General features: G+C 33.2%; 2 protein-coding genes and 1 non-coding gene across 4 annotated transcripts; all 3 read left to right on the plus strand.

Annotated features, from left to right (window-relative positions):
* Positions 1–738: 738 nt before the first annotated feature.
* Positions 739–12,980, plus strand: LOC146919949 (SIN-like family protein). The gene is made up of 14 exons (XM_085713329.1): positions 739–837; positions 923–1,344; positions 1,938–2,006; positions 2,088–2,195; positions 3,614–3,682; positions 5,550–5,654; positions 6,840–6,917; positions 7,421–7,527; positions 7,613–7,681; positions 7,906–7,957; positions 8,772–9,400; positions 11,304–11,501; positions 11,638–11,758; positions 12,608–12,980. Exons 2-14 carry the CDS (start codon positions 961–963, stop codon positions 12,677–12,679), a joined length of 2,061 nt encoding a protein of 686 aa, XP_085569455.1. The 5' UTR covers positions 739–837; positions 923–960; the 3' UTR covers positions 12,680–12,980.
* Positions 12,981–16,830: 3,850 nt separating this feature from the next.
* Positions 16,831–17,026, plus strand: LOC146919950 (U2 spliceosomal RNA). Its single transcript, XR_015013125.1, has one exon. It is a non-coding gene; the product is annotated as a U2 spliceosomal RNA (small nuclear RNA).
* Positions 17,027–20,357: 3,331 nt separating this feature from the next.
* LOC146919951 (uncharacterized) lies at positions 20,358–22,105 on the plus strand. 2 transcript variants are annotated; one of them, XM_085713331.1, is made up of 3 exons: positions 20,358–20,454; positions 20,629–21,097; positions 21,185–22,105. In XM_085713331.1, exons 2-3 carry the CDS (start codon positions 20,639–20,641, stop codon positions 21,863–21,865), a joined length of 1,140 nt encoding a protein of 379 aa, XP_085569457.1. In that variant the 5' UTR covers positions 20,358–20,454; positions 20,629–20,638; the 3' UTR covers positions 21,866–22,105. The 2 variants fall into 2 exon arrangements, with proteins under 2 accessions (XP_085569457.1, XP_085569456.1); XM_085713330.1 differs by having other exon boundaries at positions 20,629–22,105.
* Positions 22,106–24,187: the final 2,082 nt, after the last annotated feature.

A 24,187-nucleotide genomic window follows, 5' to 3' on the forward strand; every position in this document is an offset into this window, starting at 1 on the left:
ATGGAGAAATGGTGTGAGTATAAGTGGATGGATGAGGATGAAGGAAAAAATGGTGAAGATGTTGAAACATGTTGTCGTGGAAGAAGAAGAAGAAAAGGGTTGGAGAAGAAGAAGAGAGGAAGAGAAAGATGCTGATTCTTTAATTTTTAATTTAATTAAACCTTTTTTTAATTTTGAAAACCAAATTTAATTTTAATTAAAATGATTTTTAAATATTTAAAATAAGGCAATTGCCATCTGTGTGCCATATGTACGTTTTTGCACAGTCAGCAACTGACACATAAGTAAAAATGTGACAAATCAGCAAAAAAGTGGGCCCAGGGACCATTTTAAAAAACAAAAAATTTTGCAAGGACTGATTTTAAATTTTTTTTTTACAGGGACCAAAACCCAAATTGGCTATATTTGCAGGGACCAAAAACATATTTTAGCATATAACAAATGTCTATAAGATTTGCTAACGTACATCCATTTATTTTTTAAAAGGAGTGTTTTAGCACCATTCATCTTAAGGTGTATTTAACAACTTTTTAGTTATATCTTTGCTAAAACACACCTTAATAAAAACCAGTGGGTGTATCCTAGCAAACCCTTTATTTAAATTGGACATGTGTCAGATTTTGAAGCGTGAGACTGATCTGACGGACACGAACAGGTGAAAGTTCACCCTGGCTTTGGCGTGTTAGCTAGAGAATCCGATTCCGAGCTTAAAGCCCAAGTTCAACAATCAGTTATTCCGTCTTTCTCGCGGTATTAGGGTCTGCAAAATTCTCTTCTACCCGTAAACCCTTCCTTTCTCACTTCCGTCAACACCGTCATCATCACCCTCACAATCAGGTACGCATTTTCTTTCTCTTCAAACTTCTTTCACTCATTTTACCGCCATATTCTCTCTGAACACTCACGCTTTTTTTCATTTCAGTGAAACATAAAACAAACACTATCACACAAAAGTTCGTTATGGATTTCGACGACCTAGATGCACCGGTAAAACCTCGAGTCTCGCGGTTCGCACCAAAATCATCAAAATTCAAACCTAAAAAGGAAGAACCATCACTCGTTCCCAAATCCGAACCACCACCACTTGCTTCTGCCAAAACCGAACCACAGGAAATTGATTTAACTGCGCCAACTCCGGTGAAGCCTGAACCTAATGCCGCGGTTAAAATTGACGCTGAATCAAAGATTGAAGGTAAAGATGTTTCGAGAAATGTTGACGTGGAAATGACTGAGGCGGTTGATGATTCAAGAGAAGTTAATCCTATGGATGAAGATAATCAAGAGGATACAGTTGTTCGTGAAATTGATGTGTATTTTTCGCCTTCTATTGATAATGACACTAAGGTTTGTTACTGCTTTGCTCTTGAGTGTTTATAAACCACTGACACAAACACTGATGCCTGTAGTAATCTGAGAAAATGAAATTATTGTAAGCAATCAGATGTGTGTGTCAGATACTGGTAGTAATTTGAGAAAATGACATTATTGAATGTAATCATACATGTGTCAACACGGACATTGAACGTCGATAGTGGTAGTAATTTGAGAAAATGACATTATTGAATGTAATCAGATGTGTGTTGGACACGGGACACTTACGCTGATACCTTGATGTAGTAATTTGAGAAAATGACATTACTGAATGCAATCAGACATGTGTTGGACACTGGACACAGACAAGGACACATTGATACTGTTAGTGTTTGAGAAAATAGCATTATTGAATGGAATCATACGTGTGTTGGCCACCGGACACAGACACTGAAACGTCGATACTGGTAGTAATTTGAGAAAATGACATTCTTGAATGTAATCAGATGAGTGTGTTGGATGCCGGACACACCTTTGACCAGAAGTGTCAGTGATGCGCTAGTGTTGGATAATGGATTCTACATTTTACTGTGGTAGTCTAATTTTTGTTTTTTTGGTTTTTTTAGTTGTATGTCATGCAATATCCTTTGAGACCATCTTGGCGGCCTTATGATCTTGATGAACAATGTGAAGAGGTGGGTTTATTGTTTTTTTCTTTCTTTTAGGAAATTACTTGTGATTCTATTGACTAACTATTGTGCGTTTTGATTCTGTAGGTTAGGTTGAAACCTGGGACTTCAGAAGTAGAGGTTGATTTATCTATTGATTTGGAGTCATATAATGTTGAAAAAGCCACTGCCGATAAATTGAAATATACAAAGCAGGTATTTTCATTATATCTTATTACAATCTTTGATTGAATGATGCTATAAAAGTTACCGCACCCATTGCCACCAAGATGTGTTGTATGTTTTAATAAGTAAATAATTAACATATTAATTGTTAAATATTTGACAAAGAAGGCTCCATGTTTTATTGGAACTGAAATTAGTAATAGCTGTGTATTTCTTTTTTGTATTTTGATGAGAGGGATTGCAAGCATCTTGTTGATTACTCGATTATTTAGAATCAATAGCTGTACACTCAGTAGAATATATCAATGCTCCATGATGATATATGCATCCTTGAAATAGGTTAGGGCTGGTTACATTTGCTAGCTTTGGTGATAATATGATAAAATATAGGATGTAGCACCTGATAAAGAAGAAGACAGCTGAAATCTTGAATTACTGATTATGATTATTTTATCTTTTTTAAATTTATATTAATTAGGATTTGCTGATTAGGATGACTCTATCTCTTTTAACTTAACATGCATAACATAATCCTTATCTGTGAAAGTTTGATTAAGATATCTTCATTATTTGTAGCCTTTGAAAAGGTAGTTTGGTATTGGAATAAACAAGCAAACAGTCATTTTTTAGGAAAAATCTTTGTTTCTCTAGGAGGACTCTCTCATGGGCAACTCTACTTGTCACTTTCACCTTAGATCGAATTCCACCATATCTAGCTCCATGATTGATCCCACACAATGGTTTATAATAGAATATTTAATAATTAAAAGGAGGTATCCAAGATCAGAATTGGTATAAATTATTTAAAATAATCGATGCACTTAAATTTTTAACAAGTTGACACTTATGTTAGTGTAGTGTGTCATCGTTTACTTTCTGCTTCTGAGCATAGGTTTATGATGTATTCTTTACCTATATTTTGTTGTTGCGGTTCAGTTGTAGAATTTGATGTGTATCGTGAGTTTGATTGGATTTACAATGAAATTTTAGGTCTTGTGGAATGCTTGCTTCACTCACTAGCAGAATATATGCCTGCTTTTAAAAATGTGAAAAGCTTCCACGACAGATTACTAATGCACCGCAATCAACATATGCACATGAAATTCTGTCAAATCTTTATGACCTTGAATCAATGATACAACTGTGCTAATTTTACAGACCACCATGCATTGTTTGAACTTTGATTCATGTCGTTGATACTTACTACCATCTAGAGGGGTAATGATTGGTTGCACATTTGCACTGTTGCTGTATTCTTTCTTTGTTTCTAATTTTTCATTATATTTTCTAAATATAACCCTTTTCTTCGTTCATCGAATTGCTGGAAATACTTTTGATATATATGTCAAAGTTGAATATAATTGTGTGCTTTGTTTGTGAAGTTGTCTCAGAAAGGTATTATATACTGTAACTTACGAATTTGCTATCATATTTTTAATTCTCCCCAGACTCTGTCAACTACGTGGAAGCCGCCTCCTGCAAATGGCTGTGCTGTTGGGCTTCTTATGGGAGATAAGGTACTTGTATCTCATTCTATTCTGCAATGTCTTCTGAGGAAGATTTAAATACAATCATGCCTTGAAATCAACTTCCTCCAGAGATGTAGTTTGTCTAGGATTTTTAATTTCACTTTAGGTTTTTGATTTGGGATTATTGTATTGTTACTCTGGTATTTAGATATTTTGGTATAAATTGGATTATCTTTTTCAAGCTTTAGATCAGGAATATGTATTAGGTTGTTTAGCTTTATTGGGCCTGTTAATAGGCCTTCAGTGTTAAAGTTCAGAGGCTTTTGATGATTGATATACAATTATCAATTAAGAGTATCTAGATTTGAATCGAAGGAGCGCTCTGTGCCTAAAGGAGCACTTTAGGTTTATGAGGAGAGTGAGCATTCTTGGGTACTTTTCCTACATCGTACAACTCCTCAAAACATCAATAGTGTATATATATATATATATATATATATATATATATATATATATATATATATATATATATATATATATATATAAAGTAAGGTTTTTTATTATTTTTTCTATTTTTAAAAACCAATATTTTATTTAACATAAATATCTCAACAACATTTTGATCTTATCCACTCAATATTTTCTTTAAATTTTTATTGAATTTCTAATATTTTATGTAGCAGAAATATTTCAACAAACTACACATAACACTTTCAACAAAGTTTACATATATGATCTCATTTTATGATTAAAAGACTCCAATTTGTTTATTTGTTTTTAGGAAAAGAAGCTTCAATTAGTTATTACTAATCTTTTAGCACCGTATCATTCAATTAGTTTTTATGTTTGAGGAAAAAAAAGGTTCGATTCGTTTTTATTTTTGATAAAAAAGGGTTCGATTAGTTATTATGTTATCTTTTAGCAGCATATTCTAATGCAAATATTAACTATAAATAAATAAATTTTCGTTAATCACATATTTACATATTTTGAGCACAAGCAGAAACCCCAAACCTTCTTTTCATCTAACATTTTTCCTTCTTCAGGTTTGCCAAACACCAATTTTATTATTTCTCATACATATACTTTGATATATGTATATATATATTTCAGCTACTTTCTTCCCTTTCAATCGATTTTTTTTCTCTCATACGCATGGGTCACGAAACAAACTCATGACCACATGTTTAAAGGGACCCAAAACTCTTACCACTTGGACTAATTCATTATTGTTTTTGTTACACTTTTTATTCTTGCATTGGTCATTCATCTCATCATTTATATTTATTTTTAAGATATTATTATAATTGTAAATTTAAATAAAGTCAATCTAATATACTTACACGTGTATTCGTGCACACAAACTTATGAAACTTATTTAATATCTAACCCGGGCAACGCCGGGTCTCTAAACTAGTAATATAAAAAGTTGAAAGAAAACAATGGAATGTCACCTTAGAAAATAAAAGATAGAACCTGATCTTGTAAAGATTCTTAACAGGTTATATGTGTTGGATTTTCGCACGAACAACCCAGCTAGCTTGACTTACTCTTGCTTATCCACTCATTATTTATATATAATTACATGTAGCATTTAAAATACTTCAGAATTGTGACCCATCATATTTCTCTTATCTTCAACTTTGTGATTCATTTATGTCTTGTGTCTTCTTTTCTCTTCTGAATTCTGATAACTTGAAGGTTTCATGGATTTTATCATTGTTATACTCAAGTTGCTTGTATAGAATATTTCAGAGTTCTAACCCACTATTATTATCTTCAATTTTATTTTATGATTTATGTCTTCTTATTTCTTCTATTAACATGCAAGATATATGAATTGCATCATGGTGATACTTGTTGATTTTTATTTTTGAGAAATTTGTAAATTTGACTGTCTCTGTCTTGGTTGCAGTTGCACCTTCATCCAATTCATGCAGTTGTGCAGCTCCGGCCATCACGACATTATCTCGATTCTGGGGGCTCAGAAAAGAAAAATGTTGCTACGTCAAATAAGCAGGTATTGTGTTAGTTACTTACAGCTAAGTAGAAAAGACTGCACAGGATATAGCTCAGTTGGTAGAGCTCCGCTCTTGCAATTGGGTCGTTGCGATAACGGGTTGGATGTCTAATTGTCCAGGCGGTAATGATAGTATCTTGTACCTGAACCGGTGGCTCACTTTTTCTAAGTAATGGGAAAGAGGACCGAAACATGCCACTGAAAGACTCTACTAAGACGTTCCCTTCAACTATTCGTGTATATCAAATAAAGAATGCAATTTATTTTGTTAAGTTGAAGGGAAATATCCAAATACATGTCCGACCTTTGATTCTCGATTGCTGTGGTACTTTGACCCTTGGCTAGTTCACTGAACTATATAAGGGACTTAGCCGTAAATATTGCGAAATATATATCGCTATTACATATTAAGTAATATGTATAGAATTATAGAAACCATTCATTTTTTTTTTTTGGATGAATGAGCTGCAGTTGTAATTTTTGCCGGATAGCACTAATGTCTTGATAATCTTGAAATATTTTTCTACACACCTTTTACAACAACAATAACTAAGTCTTACCCACCCACTATCATGGATCAAATGACACCATCTATCATCAATCATGTTGATATGCAAACTGTTGTCCTCTAAATCTTCCTTAATTTGGTTAAATGTTGTGTTCGACTCGTCCAACGTGTATGATTCTTCATAGAGATTCAAATACAAGTTGTGAAATGTAGTTTAACAAACCCCTTATATTCACATGCTGGGTGATTGTACTCCCCCCTCATAAGAATATGAGAAGCCAAAAATGTTCAATTGCTGTTGCATGCTTGTAGGAACATTGCCTTTTCTGTTCATATTTTCAATTTAATTATTCAGTCATTAGTATCTTTTTTCCATCTGTGCCATCTCTAATTACATGTTTTGTTATCTCATCATAGGGATAGTTTACGACCACCAAACTCTTCCTCAGTTTAATTTTGTATTATTTTCTTTCTTACTATTCAAGTTGTTGTTTTCTTCAAACCTAATGTGTGCCGTGATATTATGCCATCGATTGATTTTCGGAGCCGACCCAACCTAGTGGGAAAAGGCATTTGTTGTTGATGTTGTTGTTGTTTTTGTTGTTGCCGTCGTCGATCTGCAATTTGTCAACACATGGGCATCCATTTAGCTAATTGATTTTGTTTCTTTGTTGCAGAATAACCAGACAACGCCGTCAATGGAGCAAAAGAGTGATGGTGCGCCTTCAATTGAGCAAAAGAGCGACAGTAATCAGGTGTAACAGTTGTTAAAACAATAATCTAATTTAAATATAGCAGTTTTTGGTCATAATGGGGTTATGCTGTATTTTTAAATGATCATGGTATGCATTATGATTTGTGAACTGGATATAACTATGTCTACTAGTAGTCTTGTTATACCAATATGCATATGGCAGTTTACTCTTGTATATTCTGTTGTCATTTTCACTTCAACTAATAATCATGAGAGAATATGAAACCATTTTCTATTACAAATTTTGAAAACAGATTTAGCATTTTAAGAAACTATGAAAATGCCAAAACATTGGTTTCAGTGTTTCTAAACGTGCATTCTTCCTAACATGTCTTCCATCTTCTCGCAACACGAGTCTTCCATCTCCTTGTTAGCAAATTAAAATGAACATAAATTTCATAAAATGAAATTGGAAATATTTTAAGAAAGTAAGAGGGAGCTCTCCTGTTTTTACTTTTTATTTTCCCTCCCTTTTTAATTGGTCTTTTTCTTTATCTTGTGCAGTGCTGGGTTCCTCTCGAGTACCATGGTTGCAAGAGTGATATCTCATCTAGATATTTTCAGCAAATGGTTACACACGAAAGTTCTCCCATAAACTTTGAAATGAGCACGTAAGAATATGCCCTTATATTCTTTTGTACTCTTCTGTATGAATGTGTAAATTTATTATTCTTGTCAATATTTGAATGGTTCAAGGTATGACTACATTGCTACACTATGTCCTGGAGTGAGCAGCAACACGTTAGCTAAAGGTCCTTCTAAAAGGTAATGTCTTCCTTTAATAGAAGCGGTCGTCTTTATTTTTTGCCCTTATTTCTAATTAAAAATTTGCCCACTCTCTGTTGTACCACACACACACACACACACTCTCTCTCTCTCTCTCTCTCTCTCTCTCTCTCTCTCCTCTTTTTGTTGTATTCCTCTCCTTGGTTTTGTCTCGTCAATTATATGTTTTATTTTTCTTACAATGCCATATTGATTTTGTTCAGGTATCTTCTATCATTGCCGGTGGAAAAACGTCTTCAGACATTGCTGATTGAGGTTTGTAGCATCATTAGTTTGACCTTGATTTCTTGTTGTTATTGCGAGAGGATATTTATAGCCAACACTCTGCATCTTGCTTTTTATGCTTGTCTATTGTTGATTGCATCTATTTTTTTCTTTCTTTTCACTTGGCATATATTCCATCCCTGATTCAACTATGCCTTGTGTGTGTGTTTTAACTGTTTAGCTTAGACACATTTCTCAGCAAATATCTTAACATGTGCCAATGTTCTCCGTTCACAAGATATCAAGAACTGAAGTTTCTCCTTTCTGTTCAAAAGGCATTTGCATTTTGTAAAGCTGATACTAGGTTTATGGGCAACATGTCATTGATATTTTTTTATTTTTTAACAATTTATGTTTTAGAATATGATTCTGTTGGTAATGGTTTTCCTTTTAAATTAATTATTTAAGTTTTTTTTTTTTGGTTTTCTTGCCTCTTTCCAAGTATAATTGAAATATCAAGAGGGAGGGAGAGTTCTTATTTTGGTATCTTTTACAAGTTTAATTTTCATACATTTTTTATGTGTGTGACTTTAAGAGTGGTTATGATAAAAGTCAAACATTTTTTATGATCTAACAGTTATGATTGATTGACAGTGTAAAGACTCTTCACACTACAATATATATATATATATATATATATATATATATATATATATATATATATATATATATATATATATATATATATATATATATATATATGAACTAAATTCATTTTGTAATACCCTCAAGATCGAATAGAGTAACATTCCATCTATTTTGTATTTTTTTTTAATGTATCTAATAACAGAACACTTTATGATAGGGCCCTCCACTTCACCGTTTTAGTGCTATCAAGCACTTTGCTCCTGAATGCTCTGATGACGAACTGCTGAGTGTTCTGCAGAAGCAAGCACAATTGCTGCGGGGTTATTGGGTTCCAAAAAGTAGCTTGCTGTATCCTACGGGCGGTATAGAAAGTCTGGCAAGAAATTATATCCTTGTAAGGTTTCACAAGAGTTTAACAGTTAGGTCTGATGAGCTGAGAAGGCTCGGCGGCGGTGAACTTGGTAATCGCATGAAACACTTTGTGATGCAATTTGCTTTGGAAAAGTTTGATCTAAAATCCAAAGAAAATTATTGGAAGTTCAAAGAGCTTCCTGATGAGTCCTTCATAAAAGAATTTCCAATTGTTGTTAAAAGTCAAGAAGAAATTTTTAAGATCTTGGAAAATGAGGTAAATAGTATTATCGGTACTCTTGGAGGAAAAAGAAAACTTAAAAGTGCTATAACAAACAGTGGTGTCAACAATGCTTTTGTTACATCAACAAATTCTGATCCACGGGCAACAAGTTTGGGTGAAGATCCTCCTAGGAGCATGACCATGTCAAGTGAAACTCGTCATGCTCTGCCAATTGCCCTCAAGAAGCTTTTTCAAACTCACAAAGTTTGCAGGTATGTTTTCCCATTTATAAATGATAAAATTAAGCATCTTTAGATATTCCTTTAACTGTACAACTTCCTAGATTGACTGTTATTACTCCTAGAGTATACAACTTCCTAGGCTAGTGCTTACTTATTAAGCTTTCAATGCATTTATTGTAAAATCATTATAAATACAAGGTGTGCAATCTCATTATTTACACAAAGTTTATACACCTTAGTTATTTTTGGAAGCCCAACATTTGTAGGTTAGTCCATAGTGCACTTCAACTCTCTCATGTTTCAATAGCTATGCTTTGTATTGGTCAATATGTCTAGTGGGATGTGTATTTGTTGACTGATGAACAACGATGGGTATGAAAATTGGCGGTGCTTGGTGGGCGCACACCTATGAGGCTATTCCTCTTTCCCCAATTCTTGTGTTTTGAAAGATCGTGCCGCTTTCGAGGGAACCTATCCAAGGTTGTCAAACTCGAGAGTCTAGGTAAACTCGTGTAGCCTCTTTAAACTTGTTGAAAGATCGTGCCGCTTTCGAGGGAACCTATCCAAGGTTGTCAAACTCGAGAGTCTAGGTAAACTCGTGTAGCCTCTTTAAACTTGCAAGTGATTACCTAATATTAAAATAACATACATAGATAATATAATACCATTAAAATAATAATAATTTAACATTTCATTTCTATAATAAAGCAAAAATAATTTTAAATAGATAAATATTTATGATAGACCAAAAAGAAATGGTGAAATAAAACAAATGAAATGCTAGAAAAACAACAAACTCATATGGAGGCATGGTAGTTGTCCCTCACAACAACACTACAAACGTAAATTTACTTTCTAAAACCAATAGTTATTGAAACACAAATAATTAAATCAAATATTGGCTAATATTTACCAAAATTTTATGTTTTAATACTAAACTAATGTAGAATCGTAAACTCGTTAACCACTAGTAAAACCGATAGCTTACCAATTTTATCAAGTTTTTGTGAACTCATAAGAGTTCACTAAAAATATTGTTTATATGTGAGTTGACTCGTTTCATGGCTTAACATCATAAACTTATAAGAGTTCAAGAGTTAACTCGAGAGTTTAACATCCTTGAACCCATCCGTTATTCCTTTACTTTTGTTTTTGCTGAAACAAGCTTGGCCCACGATACTAGAAATTTATTATTTTAGTTCCCATCTTGCCTATCATATCTCATTATTTTAGTTCCCATCTTGCCCATCATATCTCATGAACTGCACTGGCGGTATTGTGTAGTCGAGTAGCAGCCTCTTTCTTCCTTGATTCTCTCACTGGCGCTGCAGCGCCCATGGGTTGCACTATGGCACAGGCCCAATTGGAGTGTCAAGTGTGGCATAATTTGCGTTCATAGTATGGAGGCCCATGATCCAAAAGTTTGAACCAATGGACTCAAACTCTCCACCACTCATAAACCCCTTTTCTTAATCCCTCCTGTGTGGGGCTTCTTCAATTTCCAACAAGCAAATATCATTGTTGTTTGACGTGGAAAGCTCGGCTGACCTGTCAAAAACCCATACTGTGACACTGTTGAAATTTGAGGTGTGAAGAGTTTGTCTCATGAGAGAGAGAATCAGAGAATTTAACGAGGGACTTCATGTGGTCATGTGAGGGAGATCTGAAGAGATTGGCAGAATAGGGCTTTTTTGGATTGAGTCTAGTTTAGTTAGATTGGGATGAGTGGGAATGCCAATCCTTGGAAATTTATCTCAGGGATATGCATTTTCCAACCAATTTATAACTCTTGGTCTGGGTAACGACAATCACATATGGGGAAAATCTCTACTAGCTGTTTTAAATTTAATTTGGCTTTGCAGAAGTTCTATATTTTTTATTTTCTTGTTTGGCTGGCTGTTGTCTCATGTAGCTTTTATTTATATATCTGCAGCTTCCAATTGATATGCCAAGAATTGCGTGGATTGGCACTTGCCCAAACTATGCTCCCAAAGGGAGGTTCTAAAATGTCTGTCGATGCAGCTAATAGTCTTGATGTTCCACAAGACGAGCTGAAGGCTATCTTGGGTGAAGTTGCATGTGATATCCATGGTTGTTATGTGTTAAAATCAGCACAAAATGATCCATTCAGGTTCTCTCTCTCTCTCTCTCTCTCTCTCTCTCTCTCTCTCTCTCTCTCCAGAAGGAAAATAAAAATAACTATCTCTACAAGAGTTCAAATGGTTTTCAGAAAAGTAACACATTCCATTTGTTCACAACACTTGCAGAGATGTTGTAATTGATATGCTTCGTGGAAGTGGACCCAATGGCAAGCTAAAGAAGGCTGAGATACTTGAAGCTGCAAGGAGAAAACTCGGTAGGGATGTCCCCAACAATGAATATATCAAGGTTAGCTTTCTTCTAGTTTAACAAGATTCTTTTATCAAGGCATCTTGACACTGTTGAAGTCATAGGATATTAACATTTTGTGGTCTCAATGGTTTTACACTAGGGACATATGACTTCCCATCGAATGTTCTGTTTTACAAATTCCTCATTAGACTAATAGCTCATATAATGACATTCTTTTATGCTGAATATCTGCTCAATTATTTCTTTAGTATGCGCTGTTGATAAAGTTGAATTTAATATTTCAGCAGCCAAAACAGGAGAAATAAAACTATGTACTTGAGTAGCATGATTATAACGTTATAGGCTTTTCGTCGCTTATAAAAATCTAACAAATAAGTCACTGGCATGTATAAAACTAACAAGTTTTATCCATGTATGTGTACTATAACGTGTTTGTAAACGGCTTCTCTAGTTCGCTTTGGCTGGTGGTGACTAGGTGTGTGAATTTTTTTTCTTTATGGCTTATTCGTTAACATTGAAAGATTGTGTACTCTAACATGGAAATGATGTTAGGAAAGTATAGATACAAATGACGGTGCACAACCAAAATGGTTTAACTAAATTAACTAACCAATAGTATCCAAAACGGTTTAACTAAATTAAATAAAAACAACCAAAAGTAGCAGTTGCTTCATGAATTGATCAATTGCTAAAGTAAAATTAAATGAATGTTGCCCTGCAAAGCCATATAAAGTGAAATGTCCGATAAATGATTTTAACACAGCAAGCACAAATAAATGTTTCAAAATCATTCATCAGTTGTATCATTTTTCTCCCTTGTGTCAAGAAATATTGCTTATCATGCTAATATTTGTTTTGCTTTTCTTGTTCTGAACAAATTTTCAGGCTGTGAGCGAGTTATGTGTCTCAAAAGGTTCTTTCTGGGTCTTGAAAAGCGGGGATGGAAGTAAGCAATGATACAAAGGCCAACTTGCTTCAGCATAACTTTAATTATCGTACTAACAAAATTTTGTGGGTGTTCTAAATTTCTGTTGGATTGACTCATTTTGTTTGATAAGGAAATTTTCTTAGCCTTTGGTGTGATTTTTTTTTTTTTTTTTTTAATTTTTAAAGAGTTATTTATTTATTTATTTTTTTAGAAAAAATAAGCTTTTCCAAACACGTACTGTCCCGCATAAAACGCAAGGGTGTCCTTTGTTATCTACTCTTTCAACAAACTTGTTAACATCTAATCGAAATCATATATGCTAATTAGTCATGTGAACTGTGTATCTTTTTCTTTCATTGTTGTGTAGTTCCTTTAAGACAAAAATTACGGAGGACGCCGAATTCCACCAAGGAACGTTGGCAATTGCACGAGTTTGTTTTCGTTTTGAGAAGAAATTTAATATTGATCAATTAACAAGAGTGTGTATATATATTGTGGAACATTGTGGTCTTTGCAGCTAACTTTATTTAGTAGGCTAAAGTTTGGTCGTTGTAATTATCATTGTCATGCGATTTTATTGTATTGGATTGTTCAAACTAAGCGTATTATTTGTGTGATTTGGTCTTGTAAAATTTATGTAAAATAAAATAAAATTAATTGATTTAAATTAAATTGATTTATATTAAACTTCAATATTTACACACATATTAAATTTTTATTTTAGTATAATAAAAAAATTATTTTATTTTGCTATTGACGCATACTCAAATAAACACATGCGAGAGGGATAAATGTCTATAAGCATAATTCAATTGATAGGGGCATCATATATTCCAGGGGTTGGAAATTGAATTGCGGATTCTTCACTTATTCACTTTAAAAAGTTGACCAAAAAAATATGGTTGTACAATTATATCAATATTTCACATCTAAATTTTTGTTAATATTATCTAAACACACTTTATGTTAAAACTATTTCATATAAATAATTTTTACAAGACCAAATTACATTGAATAATGAGTAAAATTTCTATGCAATGTTAGTTTAAAAAGTTTTACACTATCGGTCCATCATAACCAATCATATACATGTATAATTTTAGAAGTGGCTAAGGTAAAAAATCAAATGTTTTTATTGATCAAACGATTGTAATTAACTAACAATGTAAAATATCTTTACACTGTCTGTCCATATGAATTAAAACTAAGTATTATATGTCACGTTTGATTGTTGTAACTTTGTGGCAGCCTTCCCACTCTTCATTGTTGTATGTATGCTTGGCACTAGGAGTGCATTCCCTCCTGTGAAAACTTTCTCCAGACAGTTTAAAATCTAAACCATTACGTACACAATCTCTCTTCATTTTGATATTTAATTCCTCACTTGTATTTATTATTTAATGATTATGATTACACTGTACTCTCCAGTCACATGAAAGGATCCAGTCCCCGTGGCACCCTGGTTCTTCCATGAGGAAGGATATGAGGGAACAGTGGTTTGACTTGTGTGGTACAACGGCTATTGTTTGTTGTTAGAAAAGAAAATAAAGTATACAACTAGATATAGACCTGCGCGTTGAGTGGACGTAAGTTTATCATGTCCTATTTCTCTAACTCTTCCTAGCCAATTTCGACTCTTTGGGTATCAAAATCATCTTCCTTTAGATCCACTTCCTAACTTGTTAGATGTGGTGAAATGGGCACCTCGCCGGAAAAATGGAGAAAAAATTACTCTTGACATGGTAGAAAAAGACACAAAACCAGCAACTCTAAAAGTCTTCAGCCATTAAGAAGTTTTTACGGTAATAACAAAGACAATTGAAATGAAATTCCTTTTAATGGCTGCATATTTTTAACCAAATTGCATTATCATGCTAATGTGGTGGCATATATGCAATATATCAATTAGCTAAAGTTGTTCAAAATTACATTACCAAATTGCATTACCAAGAAGAATAGTATATATGCAACTTAAAAGAACAATGAGAAAGTCATTTTTCAACCACACAGACATAATTCCAGACAAAACCAAGAACAATAAAATTATTTTAAATCAATTAATAACTGATCAAGCAAAAGGATATCAACCTTACACATGAGATATAGAGAATTAGAGGTGGATAGAACACCAACTACTACTAATAGTGTATTCAAGATAGAGGAAATTAATTTCTTGTCTTAAGGGCCAAGGTTTTTTCTTACTATGTGTCATGATTCAAGAAACTAGAAATTAATTACTTGTTTTTTTGTTGTTAATTATTGCATCTTAATCTTAATTACATGTACTTTTGGCATCTGTAATCAGCATGCTTTAGTTGATTTGCTGAACTTGAGATCCCTTGACTTTGTTTTTTAAGAATTGAAAGTGTTGAACTTGTTCACAGCAGAGTAAATACATCATCCTGACCTTTTGTACCAAAGTTCACAACAAAACGTATATATCTATCATTTTATCAGTTTCTTGGAAAAGAATCTACGAATTTGCTAACACTTTTATTTTCATTGATAAATTCCCAAAAGTCCATATTAAACAGTTTGATTTCATCTTAGTTGGCATTACATGAAATTAATTAAGCTTCCATGTTCATTATATATATATAAATATATGAGTCAGGATCCGTTAACACCAGGTGTCAACGGATTCGTTGACACCAAATCTCAACCGTCGATTTCATTTAATCAAAGGTTAATAACAGTGTCACATTTTCATTTATTGTGTATCCTTTTTTTCAATCACACACTATTATTGTTTTTAATGATTACAAAACCCAAATTGGAAACATGATCATATCATAATTCTTCTTATTCCCTTGTCTGTAAAATTAAAATACTCCATAACTAAATAATTAAAATAGGAATTATTGGAAATATTAGTTGTTAAATGCAATTCCCTCTATGATCTCTTCTCCTACGTTTGCGGTGACTTTGTTGAGATTTTTTTTTTTTTGCCGTAATCATAATCGTAATGGTGAACCTTTAATCATGTGATGAAATTATAAATCAAGTGGAAATTTGTGAGTCTCGAGTTTGATCAAATTTGTGGCGTTGCATCAATATCATAATGATTGTTTGTGTCCATCGATCAATTGAGCTGTACAGAGGATCCTAATTCTATACAAAGATTCATGAGAGAGAGCAAATAAAAGATTCATGAGAGAGGTTAAACACAACCACATATGAAGATTCAACTGAGGGATGAACAGTTGAACACAAACAATTGAGAGTTCGAATTGCTTATGTGTACAAGAAAAAAATCCAGGTCTGTAATTGTGATTGCCTTTACTGCATTAAATAGATAGAGAAAAAAACAATAATAGTGTATGATTGAAAAAAAGGATACACAATAAATGAAAACGTGACACTATTATTAACCTTAGATTAAATGAAATCGACGGTTGAGATTTGGTGTTAACAAATCCGTTGACACCTGGTGTCAACGGATCCTGACTCTAAATATATATATATATATATATATATATATATATATATATATATATATATATATATATATATATATATATATATATATATACTAAATTAATTTCTTGTCTTAAGGGCCAAGGTTTTTCTTACTATGCAGTGATGCGGCCAATATTAAAAAATACTGTTGCAAAAACCTCTATAATTGTTATGTTGCGTGGTTGTGGAGAGCAATTTGAAACAATAGTTGTAAGATATTTGTTCCCAACAGTTATAAGATATTGCATAGACACAATAGCTGATATTGGTGGAAGCAAAACTCAGTTCCTCTTACCTGAATTAAGGGGTGATCTTCATCATATTTAGGGCAGTGTTTGTAGCTTTGAAGTAATAATATCTGAATTGGTAACAGGTGAAAATCCTTCTGATGATAATGCTTGGGAAGAGTCATAAGTTATCAAGTGTTACCTGATTGTGAACATAGCCTTCAACTTCTGAGATATGATTGATTGCATAGTTTTTAAAATTGTGTGTGTGGCCTCATAATTTGTATGATTGATTTTAATTTTAGATATGATATTTATTTACCATTTTGATACTGGAGGCATCACGTTAAAAATTTAAGGGAAACGAAACTTAGCAGCAGATAAACGAAAGTGGTGTGTAAGGTGGTACTGCGTAAAAGTCCCACATCGGGTAATAAAGAAAAGAATTGAGTAGACAGTGGATATAAAAGCAATGCAAGGCTTCAGTACAATTCATACCTTTCTCGGCCTTTTGGCTAAGATCAAGTGTAGTATCTGTTCTTATCAGTTTAATATCTGATATGTGGTCCAATGGATCACACGATATTAAATTACTTTTTTGAGGGGGAGAGGCCACCTCAGTAGCTTGCTACTAGGCTTTTCATGTGTCGCTCATGCGTTGCACTATTGCATGGGCTAGGCGCACCCCACCAATTCTAGTTTAATTTTTCTAATTTTTAATATTTTCTTTCACTCTAAGAGAAATATTAAGTTGATTGATGTAATCCCCACCCATAGATTGTTTTAGGCTTAATTCAATATTTGGTCCCCTAACTAATTTGATGTTTTCATTTTGGTCCCATAAGTTCTAAAATGAACGATTTGGTCCTTCAATTTTTGCTTCAGTTTTCAAAAAGGTCCCGGACCGTTAACTTTAACTTTAAATGTCTAAAGTGGAACACAAACAATGTTGGTCCACCATAGATCCTATTAATTTTTAAATTTAAACCGTTTGATTTTTTTTAAAAGAGGACAGTTAGATTTCAGGCATTAGATTGCTGGTCCATTTTATGTAACGGTGGACCACCATCACCAAAAAAAAATTCCCTCTTTCTTCATCTTCTTCCTTCCCTTTTTCATCACCTTCATATTTCATATTCATAAAAACCTCAAACTTACCCAGAAGAAGGAAAAAAAAACCAGAAAAAATAAATTAAAATCCTCTCATTTTCCACTATCTTCATTATCTTCTTCAGATTAAAACTCATATTAAACCTAAATTCAAACTTTTCCCCTTTTTCTTTCATCTGGACATCAAATTTTGTCATTGTCTCAAATCAAAGCACCCAAAGAACTCATTAAATTTTTCTCTTTTTATTCTTTCATCTAAAAATGAAACTTTTTAACTTCAATTACTATCAACAAATTAGATGCAGGAATCACCATCAATTCTGGAATTGAGGAACAGAACCGCAAAATGAAGATGTAAAAGCTTTTAGGGTTGTCAGTACCAATAGTTACATTCAGTATCACCGCCGCTTTTCTCTCCTCCGCCACCGCACTTCTCTCCCTCTGTTGCTCACATCTCTGTCTCTATGCCAGATCTGAACTTGTTGTCGCCATCGTTGCGGTTGTCGTCGCCGTTCTTGCAGCCATCATTGTAATTACCATTACCATCGTTGATTTCCCCCTCGGTGTTGTTGTTGCAGTCGCGACGGGAAATCCAGAAATTGAGTGTCACTCTGGACGAAAATCATTCAAGGAAGCACAAATGATGGTGGCGGTGGTTCTGGGTTATGATCCGGTGTGATGGTGCCGTTGAGGGTGGCGGTGGTGGAATCTGGTGGTGGTGGCTGGCATGGGTGGTGGTGTTTGAGGAGAGAAGAAGAACAATTTATTATTACTATTATTATTATTATTATTATTATTATTATTTTATTTATTTTGAAAATAAGAAAAATGGAATTTGACGGAAATAGTAACGGCTGTTACTTTTTGGACGGAAAAGACCTTTTTGAAAACTGAAGCAAAAATTGAAGGACCAAATCGTTCATTTTAGAACTTATGGGACCAAAATGAAAACATCAAATTAGTTAGGGGACCAAATATTGAATTAAGCCATTGTTTTACAAAGTGGCTTAATACACCATGAAATTGAGATATTTTGGTATCTGATGCTCCGAAAATAGTTGTAAATTTTTCAATACATGTGCAAGTGTATACATTGTTGCAACAAATAATAAAGAGTAAATAGAGTAACAAATAGAGATCAGAATGTGGTCAATATCACGAAGAAAAAAGAGAGACCGTCTATACCCAAATGAAATTCATAAGGAAGCCATCGAAGGCTTTCCACAAATTGAGATTTGGCCGTAGAAGGATCGAATTGTATCCGAGGAACAGGGGAATACAAAAAAGTAATAAGAGAGGCACACAGACCAATCAATCGTATCGGTCGTATTCTTGAATTTGGAATGTAGTGGAAAGGCCTTACAATCTGAAGTTTTACGCTTAGGGGAAGAAATGTTATTGGTGGATGCAGGACCTGGGACCCCCATAAATTGTATGCAAGATGAACCTTACTCTATGTGCTGTTCTGGGTGGGCTACCATCCTTTTCCATTCCACTACTTTACATGTTAGCTCGTCTCTGTCTTCGTCTTTGTGTCTGCCGATTCAATTGATGCTGCTCGTCCGTCAGGATGGCTCGACGTGGATCCCTGTTATACATTGTCGCAACAAATAATAAAGAGACAGGTTCTAAGTATTTCCAAATGTTAAGTTTAAATATTTAATGTCCATTAATTAAAAATATGAATAAGGTGAGTGTTATTTCTACAATTTTCTTAAGTAACGTTTGGTATAATTGATAAGATATATTGAAACGATGAAGTGTTATTCTTTCACAGTCCTTTAATTTAGGGATCCCACTTATGTGACATTGTGATGGAAATGCCACATGACATTGTCCAACCACACTGTGAGACATATGTTTTTTTTTTTTTTTTTTTTTTTTTTTTTTTTTTTTTAGTTTTCTTCTCTCTCTTTTACAAGACATTTTTTGTTTTATTTAAAAATGAAAAAAAATTCACGTATCACATTGTAATTGAGCAATGTCACATGACATTCCCACCACAATGTCACACAAATGGAATCCATTTAGAAGGTGACACAATCAGTATTGAAAATATATATATATATAGGGTTTTGTTACAAGCCACCCTTTGGTGGTGTCTTTTAACAAGTCACACCTTAAGGTGTGATTTTCACTTTTTAGTTATAACTTTGCTAAAAGACACCTTCATAAAAGTAAGTTGGTGTCTTTTCGCAAATGCTCATAGAGTAACTTGATAAAAGACACCTTCATAAAAGGTGTCTTCTATCATAACCCATATATATATATATATATATATATATATATATATATATATATATAAGTGAGTTGATGATCACATGAGTTATATAAGGATATAATTTAGAGAATAATTTGTTAGTGAGTGATATAATTTAAGATGTAAAAATTTTGCAGGTTCTGTTGTTCCAATTTTGAATTTGAAATATATATAACTAATAGAATGACAAAATCACTTGATATAATTCAAAATCGAAATCTTTTTGTTTATTCACAAATTCTAGAGTGTAAATTTCCCACCTTTAGAATTTTAAGGGCAAATTGGCTTAGTTATTAAAGAGGTATGTTATTTAAGCAATTATTTTAATAACAATTTACGGAACAACAAAAAATACACAAAGAAATATATTGATATAAAAACTAAAACAATAGAAAGAAGAAAAAAAAAAAGTAAGATCACAACGAAAAATATGAGAGAAAAAAATTGTTTTTTTTTTTGACACGAGAAAAAAAAAATTGTTTCAATTCGAAAGTTTTTTTTTCTTTTTTTTTTAAGAATTTCAATTCGAAAGTTACCACTACGGAGTATGTAATTTCTGGTGGGTAAAATACTCAAGTAAAAAAATCATTTATCTTCCTATGTAAAAAAAAAAAAAAAAAAAAAAATTAAAACCCTAAACCAACAAAACTCAGAGCTCCATCAAATAAAACCCTTTGCTCAACAGCCCGGAAAAAGCTAAACCTCGCCGGATAACGCAAACGGCCTTCGTCGCCGGCAACCAGAAACGGTAAGAAACTCTTTCATCTTTTCCTTTCTTTTGCTGGTTAAATAATTTCTTAATTGATTATTCTCTCATAATTAATCCTGCTTCATTTTCTTTTCTTTTGGTAATTTTTTTGTATTCTTTTGATTTTGAGATAAATTGTTGATTTTATGTTTGCTTGATGCAACTGATTAACAGGTTCATCCACATGACACCATTGTTAGGGCGTAGGGTTAATAAAATTGAAGGGTTGGTTTCCCTTTTAAATTCTAAACTATTTTTACCACCATGGCTTATTGCTATGCGCCATTTTAGCTTTAATGATAATCGCCGCGTCGCTAACATCAAACAAGCAGCCTCCGGAGAATCTGACGATGAATTTTTTCGTCATCGGGGTGACACGAATGAGAATGGTGGCAATAGAAATGAGGAAGAGTTTGATGTTCGACAGCGTTGGGAGGAATTGAGTCAAGCTAGGGTTTTAAGAGGTCAGAAGCCAATTAATCAACCTCATTTGAATTCCCAGGAATTTAATCGAAGTGACCGTCGTCCGAGATTTGATGGAAATCGTGGAAATAAATCTTCGCAAATTGATATTGGATTTCAGGGTAGAAATGCCGATGAAACTGGTAGAGATGGTGGTCATCGTGGCAATAAATCTTCACAAGTTGATCTTGGATTTCAGGGCAAACATGTTGATGAAACTGGTAGAGATGGTGGTCAATCAGGAGATAGTTTCCTTGATAAGTTTAAGTTTGATTTTGATGATAAAACAGGGAGTCAATCAGATGTTGAAGGAAGCAGCCAATTGGAAGAAGCGAGGACATTGAATTCGTCAAATTTCAACCAACCAGCACAAGAGTCTATGCCTCAAGATGCTGATACGATTTTCAAGAAGATGAAGGAAACTGGTCTTATCCCAAATGCAGTGGCTATGCTTGATGGTTTATGTAAAGATGGTAATTTTCAAGAAGCTTTGAAGCTTTTTGGTTTGATGCGGGAAAAGGGAACGATTCCGGATATTGTCATTTACACTGCTGTAGTGGACGGATACACAAAGGCACACAAGGCTGATGATGCTATAAGGATTTTCAGGAAAATGCAGAGTAATGGCATTTCACCAAATGCTTTTAGTTACACTGTTCTTATACAAGGACTGTACAAATGTAGCAGATTACACGATGCTGTTGAATTTTGTGTAGAGATGTTAGAAGCAGGTCATTCTCCAAATGTGACGACTTTCGTTGGCTTGGTAGATGGTTTCTGCAAGGAAAATGGTATTGAAGAAGCAAAAGGTGTTATCAAGACATTAACAGGAAAGGGTTTTGCTTTTGATGAGAAAGCTGTTAGGGTGTTTTTGGACAAGAAAGCACCATTTTCACCCTCCATTTGGGAGGCCATCTTTGGGAAGAAAGCTCCACAGAGGCCATTTTAAATATATTTGCAGACTATGTAAGTTTTTCTTCTTCTTGATTCGTGTACTCTTTTGCCAGACTATTTTTATGTCATTGTGTAATGTATGATTACTATAGGTGCACCTATTTAAATTTTCTAAAGAAGGTCCAACTAGTTTGCCTGCTTTTTAAATAGGCAAATGATATTAGTTGTTATGTTAGTATTGTCTCCTTCATAAGAGTTTGAACCTCGGTTCTTTAATTCATTCAACTCGTTTAAATCCTCTGACTAGTTTGCTGTTTACTTGCTGATACAAGCCTTGTTTTCGTTTTTAAATGTACTGCTCCCAAATTATTTAGTGTTTGTCTTAGAAGTGCACAACATGAAATTGTAATGGTTAACTTTGTTTAGAACTTTAAAGCTTGTACCCTAAAACTTCATAGGATATTTCAGTGTAAAAATTAGAATTACACATAACATTCGGGTTGGTTGAAGTTCATTGAGTAATAACCGATTACATCTGAGTTTGGAAAAATGCAGATCAAACTGAATTAATTACCAAAACCAATATAATCTTTTTTCAAATTGAATTGGTTTGGGTTGCTTGATTTTTTATTCATACCTGAGGCCACCCCTGCTTTACAGTTTATTAAGCTTGTTGGGTATATGGGTAAGGTAGTTATGACAGTTGTTTTAGCAGTTAGATGTTTGTGTATATTATCCAATTGAGCACACTATTTAGAATGCAAATTGCAAATCCGGTCTCCAAATTCTACTATATTTTTCTCTTATCTTTTATAATTTTCTCTCCTAAATTCACAAAAACACTTTCCAGAATTTAGGCTTTTGAGATTTTGGACTATCTATGACACAATCATTGAATTCTTTCTTCTACTCAAACAACTTAAAAGCATAAATATGTTGATTCTGTCTTACTCAACAAAGCAATGCTACTTAACCATTTCCAAGATCTAGTTGTTTGATGGAACCAATTACAAGCAATAGTCTCAGATGCCACTTATTTATATGGAACAAGGGATGGCTAATTACACTCTGTTCATTGGTCTTAGTCTTTGTCTTGGTCCTTTAATTTCTCTCGCTGTTCTGGTTATGATGTATATTCATTTTTCTGGATCCAGAGGTATGATGTATATTCATTTTCATGCATAATCTCTGATCTTGGACTTTGTGAATTCCTTCTGGTAGTGTACTTGCACAACTAACAAAAAAGTATAGTTCTCTGAAGTTTTAATAAACTTCTCCCCACTTGTTTAGTTTCAAAAATAGTTGATGTACATTACCACATTTCCATTCCATCATTTTGCATCTACTCATTTGATGTTGCTATAGGATTTCTAAATCATCATAAAATGAAATTTTAGTCTTAGTCTTTTAATTTTTCTCATTGATCTGGTTATTCTTTTTCATTGAAGAATTAGAAATTTTTACAGTTGTCATTGAGAAACTTCAAAGAAACAAACAGAAAGTTTGAGAAATTGAACGAGTTGAGGTTTTGGATCCTACCATTTGTCGTTATGTACCGTCTTGTTGGGTCAATATAAAAAATCTTTCTTTTTTTTAATTGTTTATTTATTGGGTCGATTATATATTTTCTGCAGCCATTAACATATTTTCGCTTTACATACCAATAAAACTCTTAAGTTTATTGCTTGTGTAATGATTGTTTGATTTTTTTTTTTAACAAATCAAAATGAAATATATTGCTCAAACGGAAAGTGATTCACCCTGCACAAGGTGTGCTAAAAGTGGTGAAATCACACAAACTCTGTTACAATGTCATGGTACCTACCAAGAGGTCGCCTCCAACCAAATATAAATAAAAAGATTACATGACACCCATACAAAGGAGTGGATGTCGCCACCAATCATTGAATTTTAAGTTGAACTACCTTTGATTGTTTGATTAAGTTGAATTTAATGAACTACCTTTGAAGTTCATTTTCTTTTAAGCCTCAAGTCCTCAACTAACCTAAAAGTCAATACATTCAACCCCTACCTAAATTGGTTCGCCCAGCCTTTGAGAATGAGAGGGCTAAGACAAAAATATTTCTTCTCAACTTTTATATTACTCCATTTGCTTTAAAATGAGTGTCAATTCAGCAAAACATTTTTTCTTTAAATACGTGTCATTTTACTTTCTTAATGCAACATCTAAAAAAATAATACAACGTTAGTTAATTTATTCCAATTTTACCCCAAATTTATGTTTTGTCCATCATTTTAATGACATTATATTTGACTATGCATATGACAATTGCTAATAGTCAATAGTTAATTGAGGCAGTTTTATTAAATGATTACATCTATTTTTCTATTGTTTATATTAATTTAGGTGAAATAA

This window comes from Medicago sativa, chromosome 5, assembly GCF_051527215.1.
Source record: "Medicago sativa cultivar Bolivia chromosome 5, Bolivia_mono, whole genome shotgun sequence".
Classification (NCBI taxonomy): Eukaryota; Viridiplantae; Streptophyta; class Magnoliopsida; order Fabales; family Fabaceae; genus Medicago; species Medicago sativa.

What these genes read in the sequence shown, in the direction of transcription:
- LOC146919949 (XM_085713329.1), top strand. Translation starts at nt 961, where the DNA reads ATGGATTTCGACGACCTAGATGCACCGGTAAAACCTCGAGTCTCGCGG. An exon ending in ATAAACTTTGAAATGAGCAC is followed by an intron (nt 7,528 to 7,612) that starts GTAAGAATATGC and finishes GAATGGTTCAAG; the next exon opens with GTATGACTACATTGCTACAC. An exon ending in GCACAAAATGATCCATTCAG is followed by an intron (nt 11,502 to 11,637) that starts GTTCTCTCTCTC and finishes CAACACTTGCAG; the next exon opens with AGATGTTGTAATTGATATGC.
- LOC146919951 (XM_085713330.1), top strand. Translation starts at nt 20,639, where the DNA reads ATGACACCATTGTTAGGGCGTAGGGTTAATAAAATTGAAGGGTTGGTT.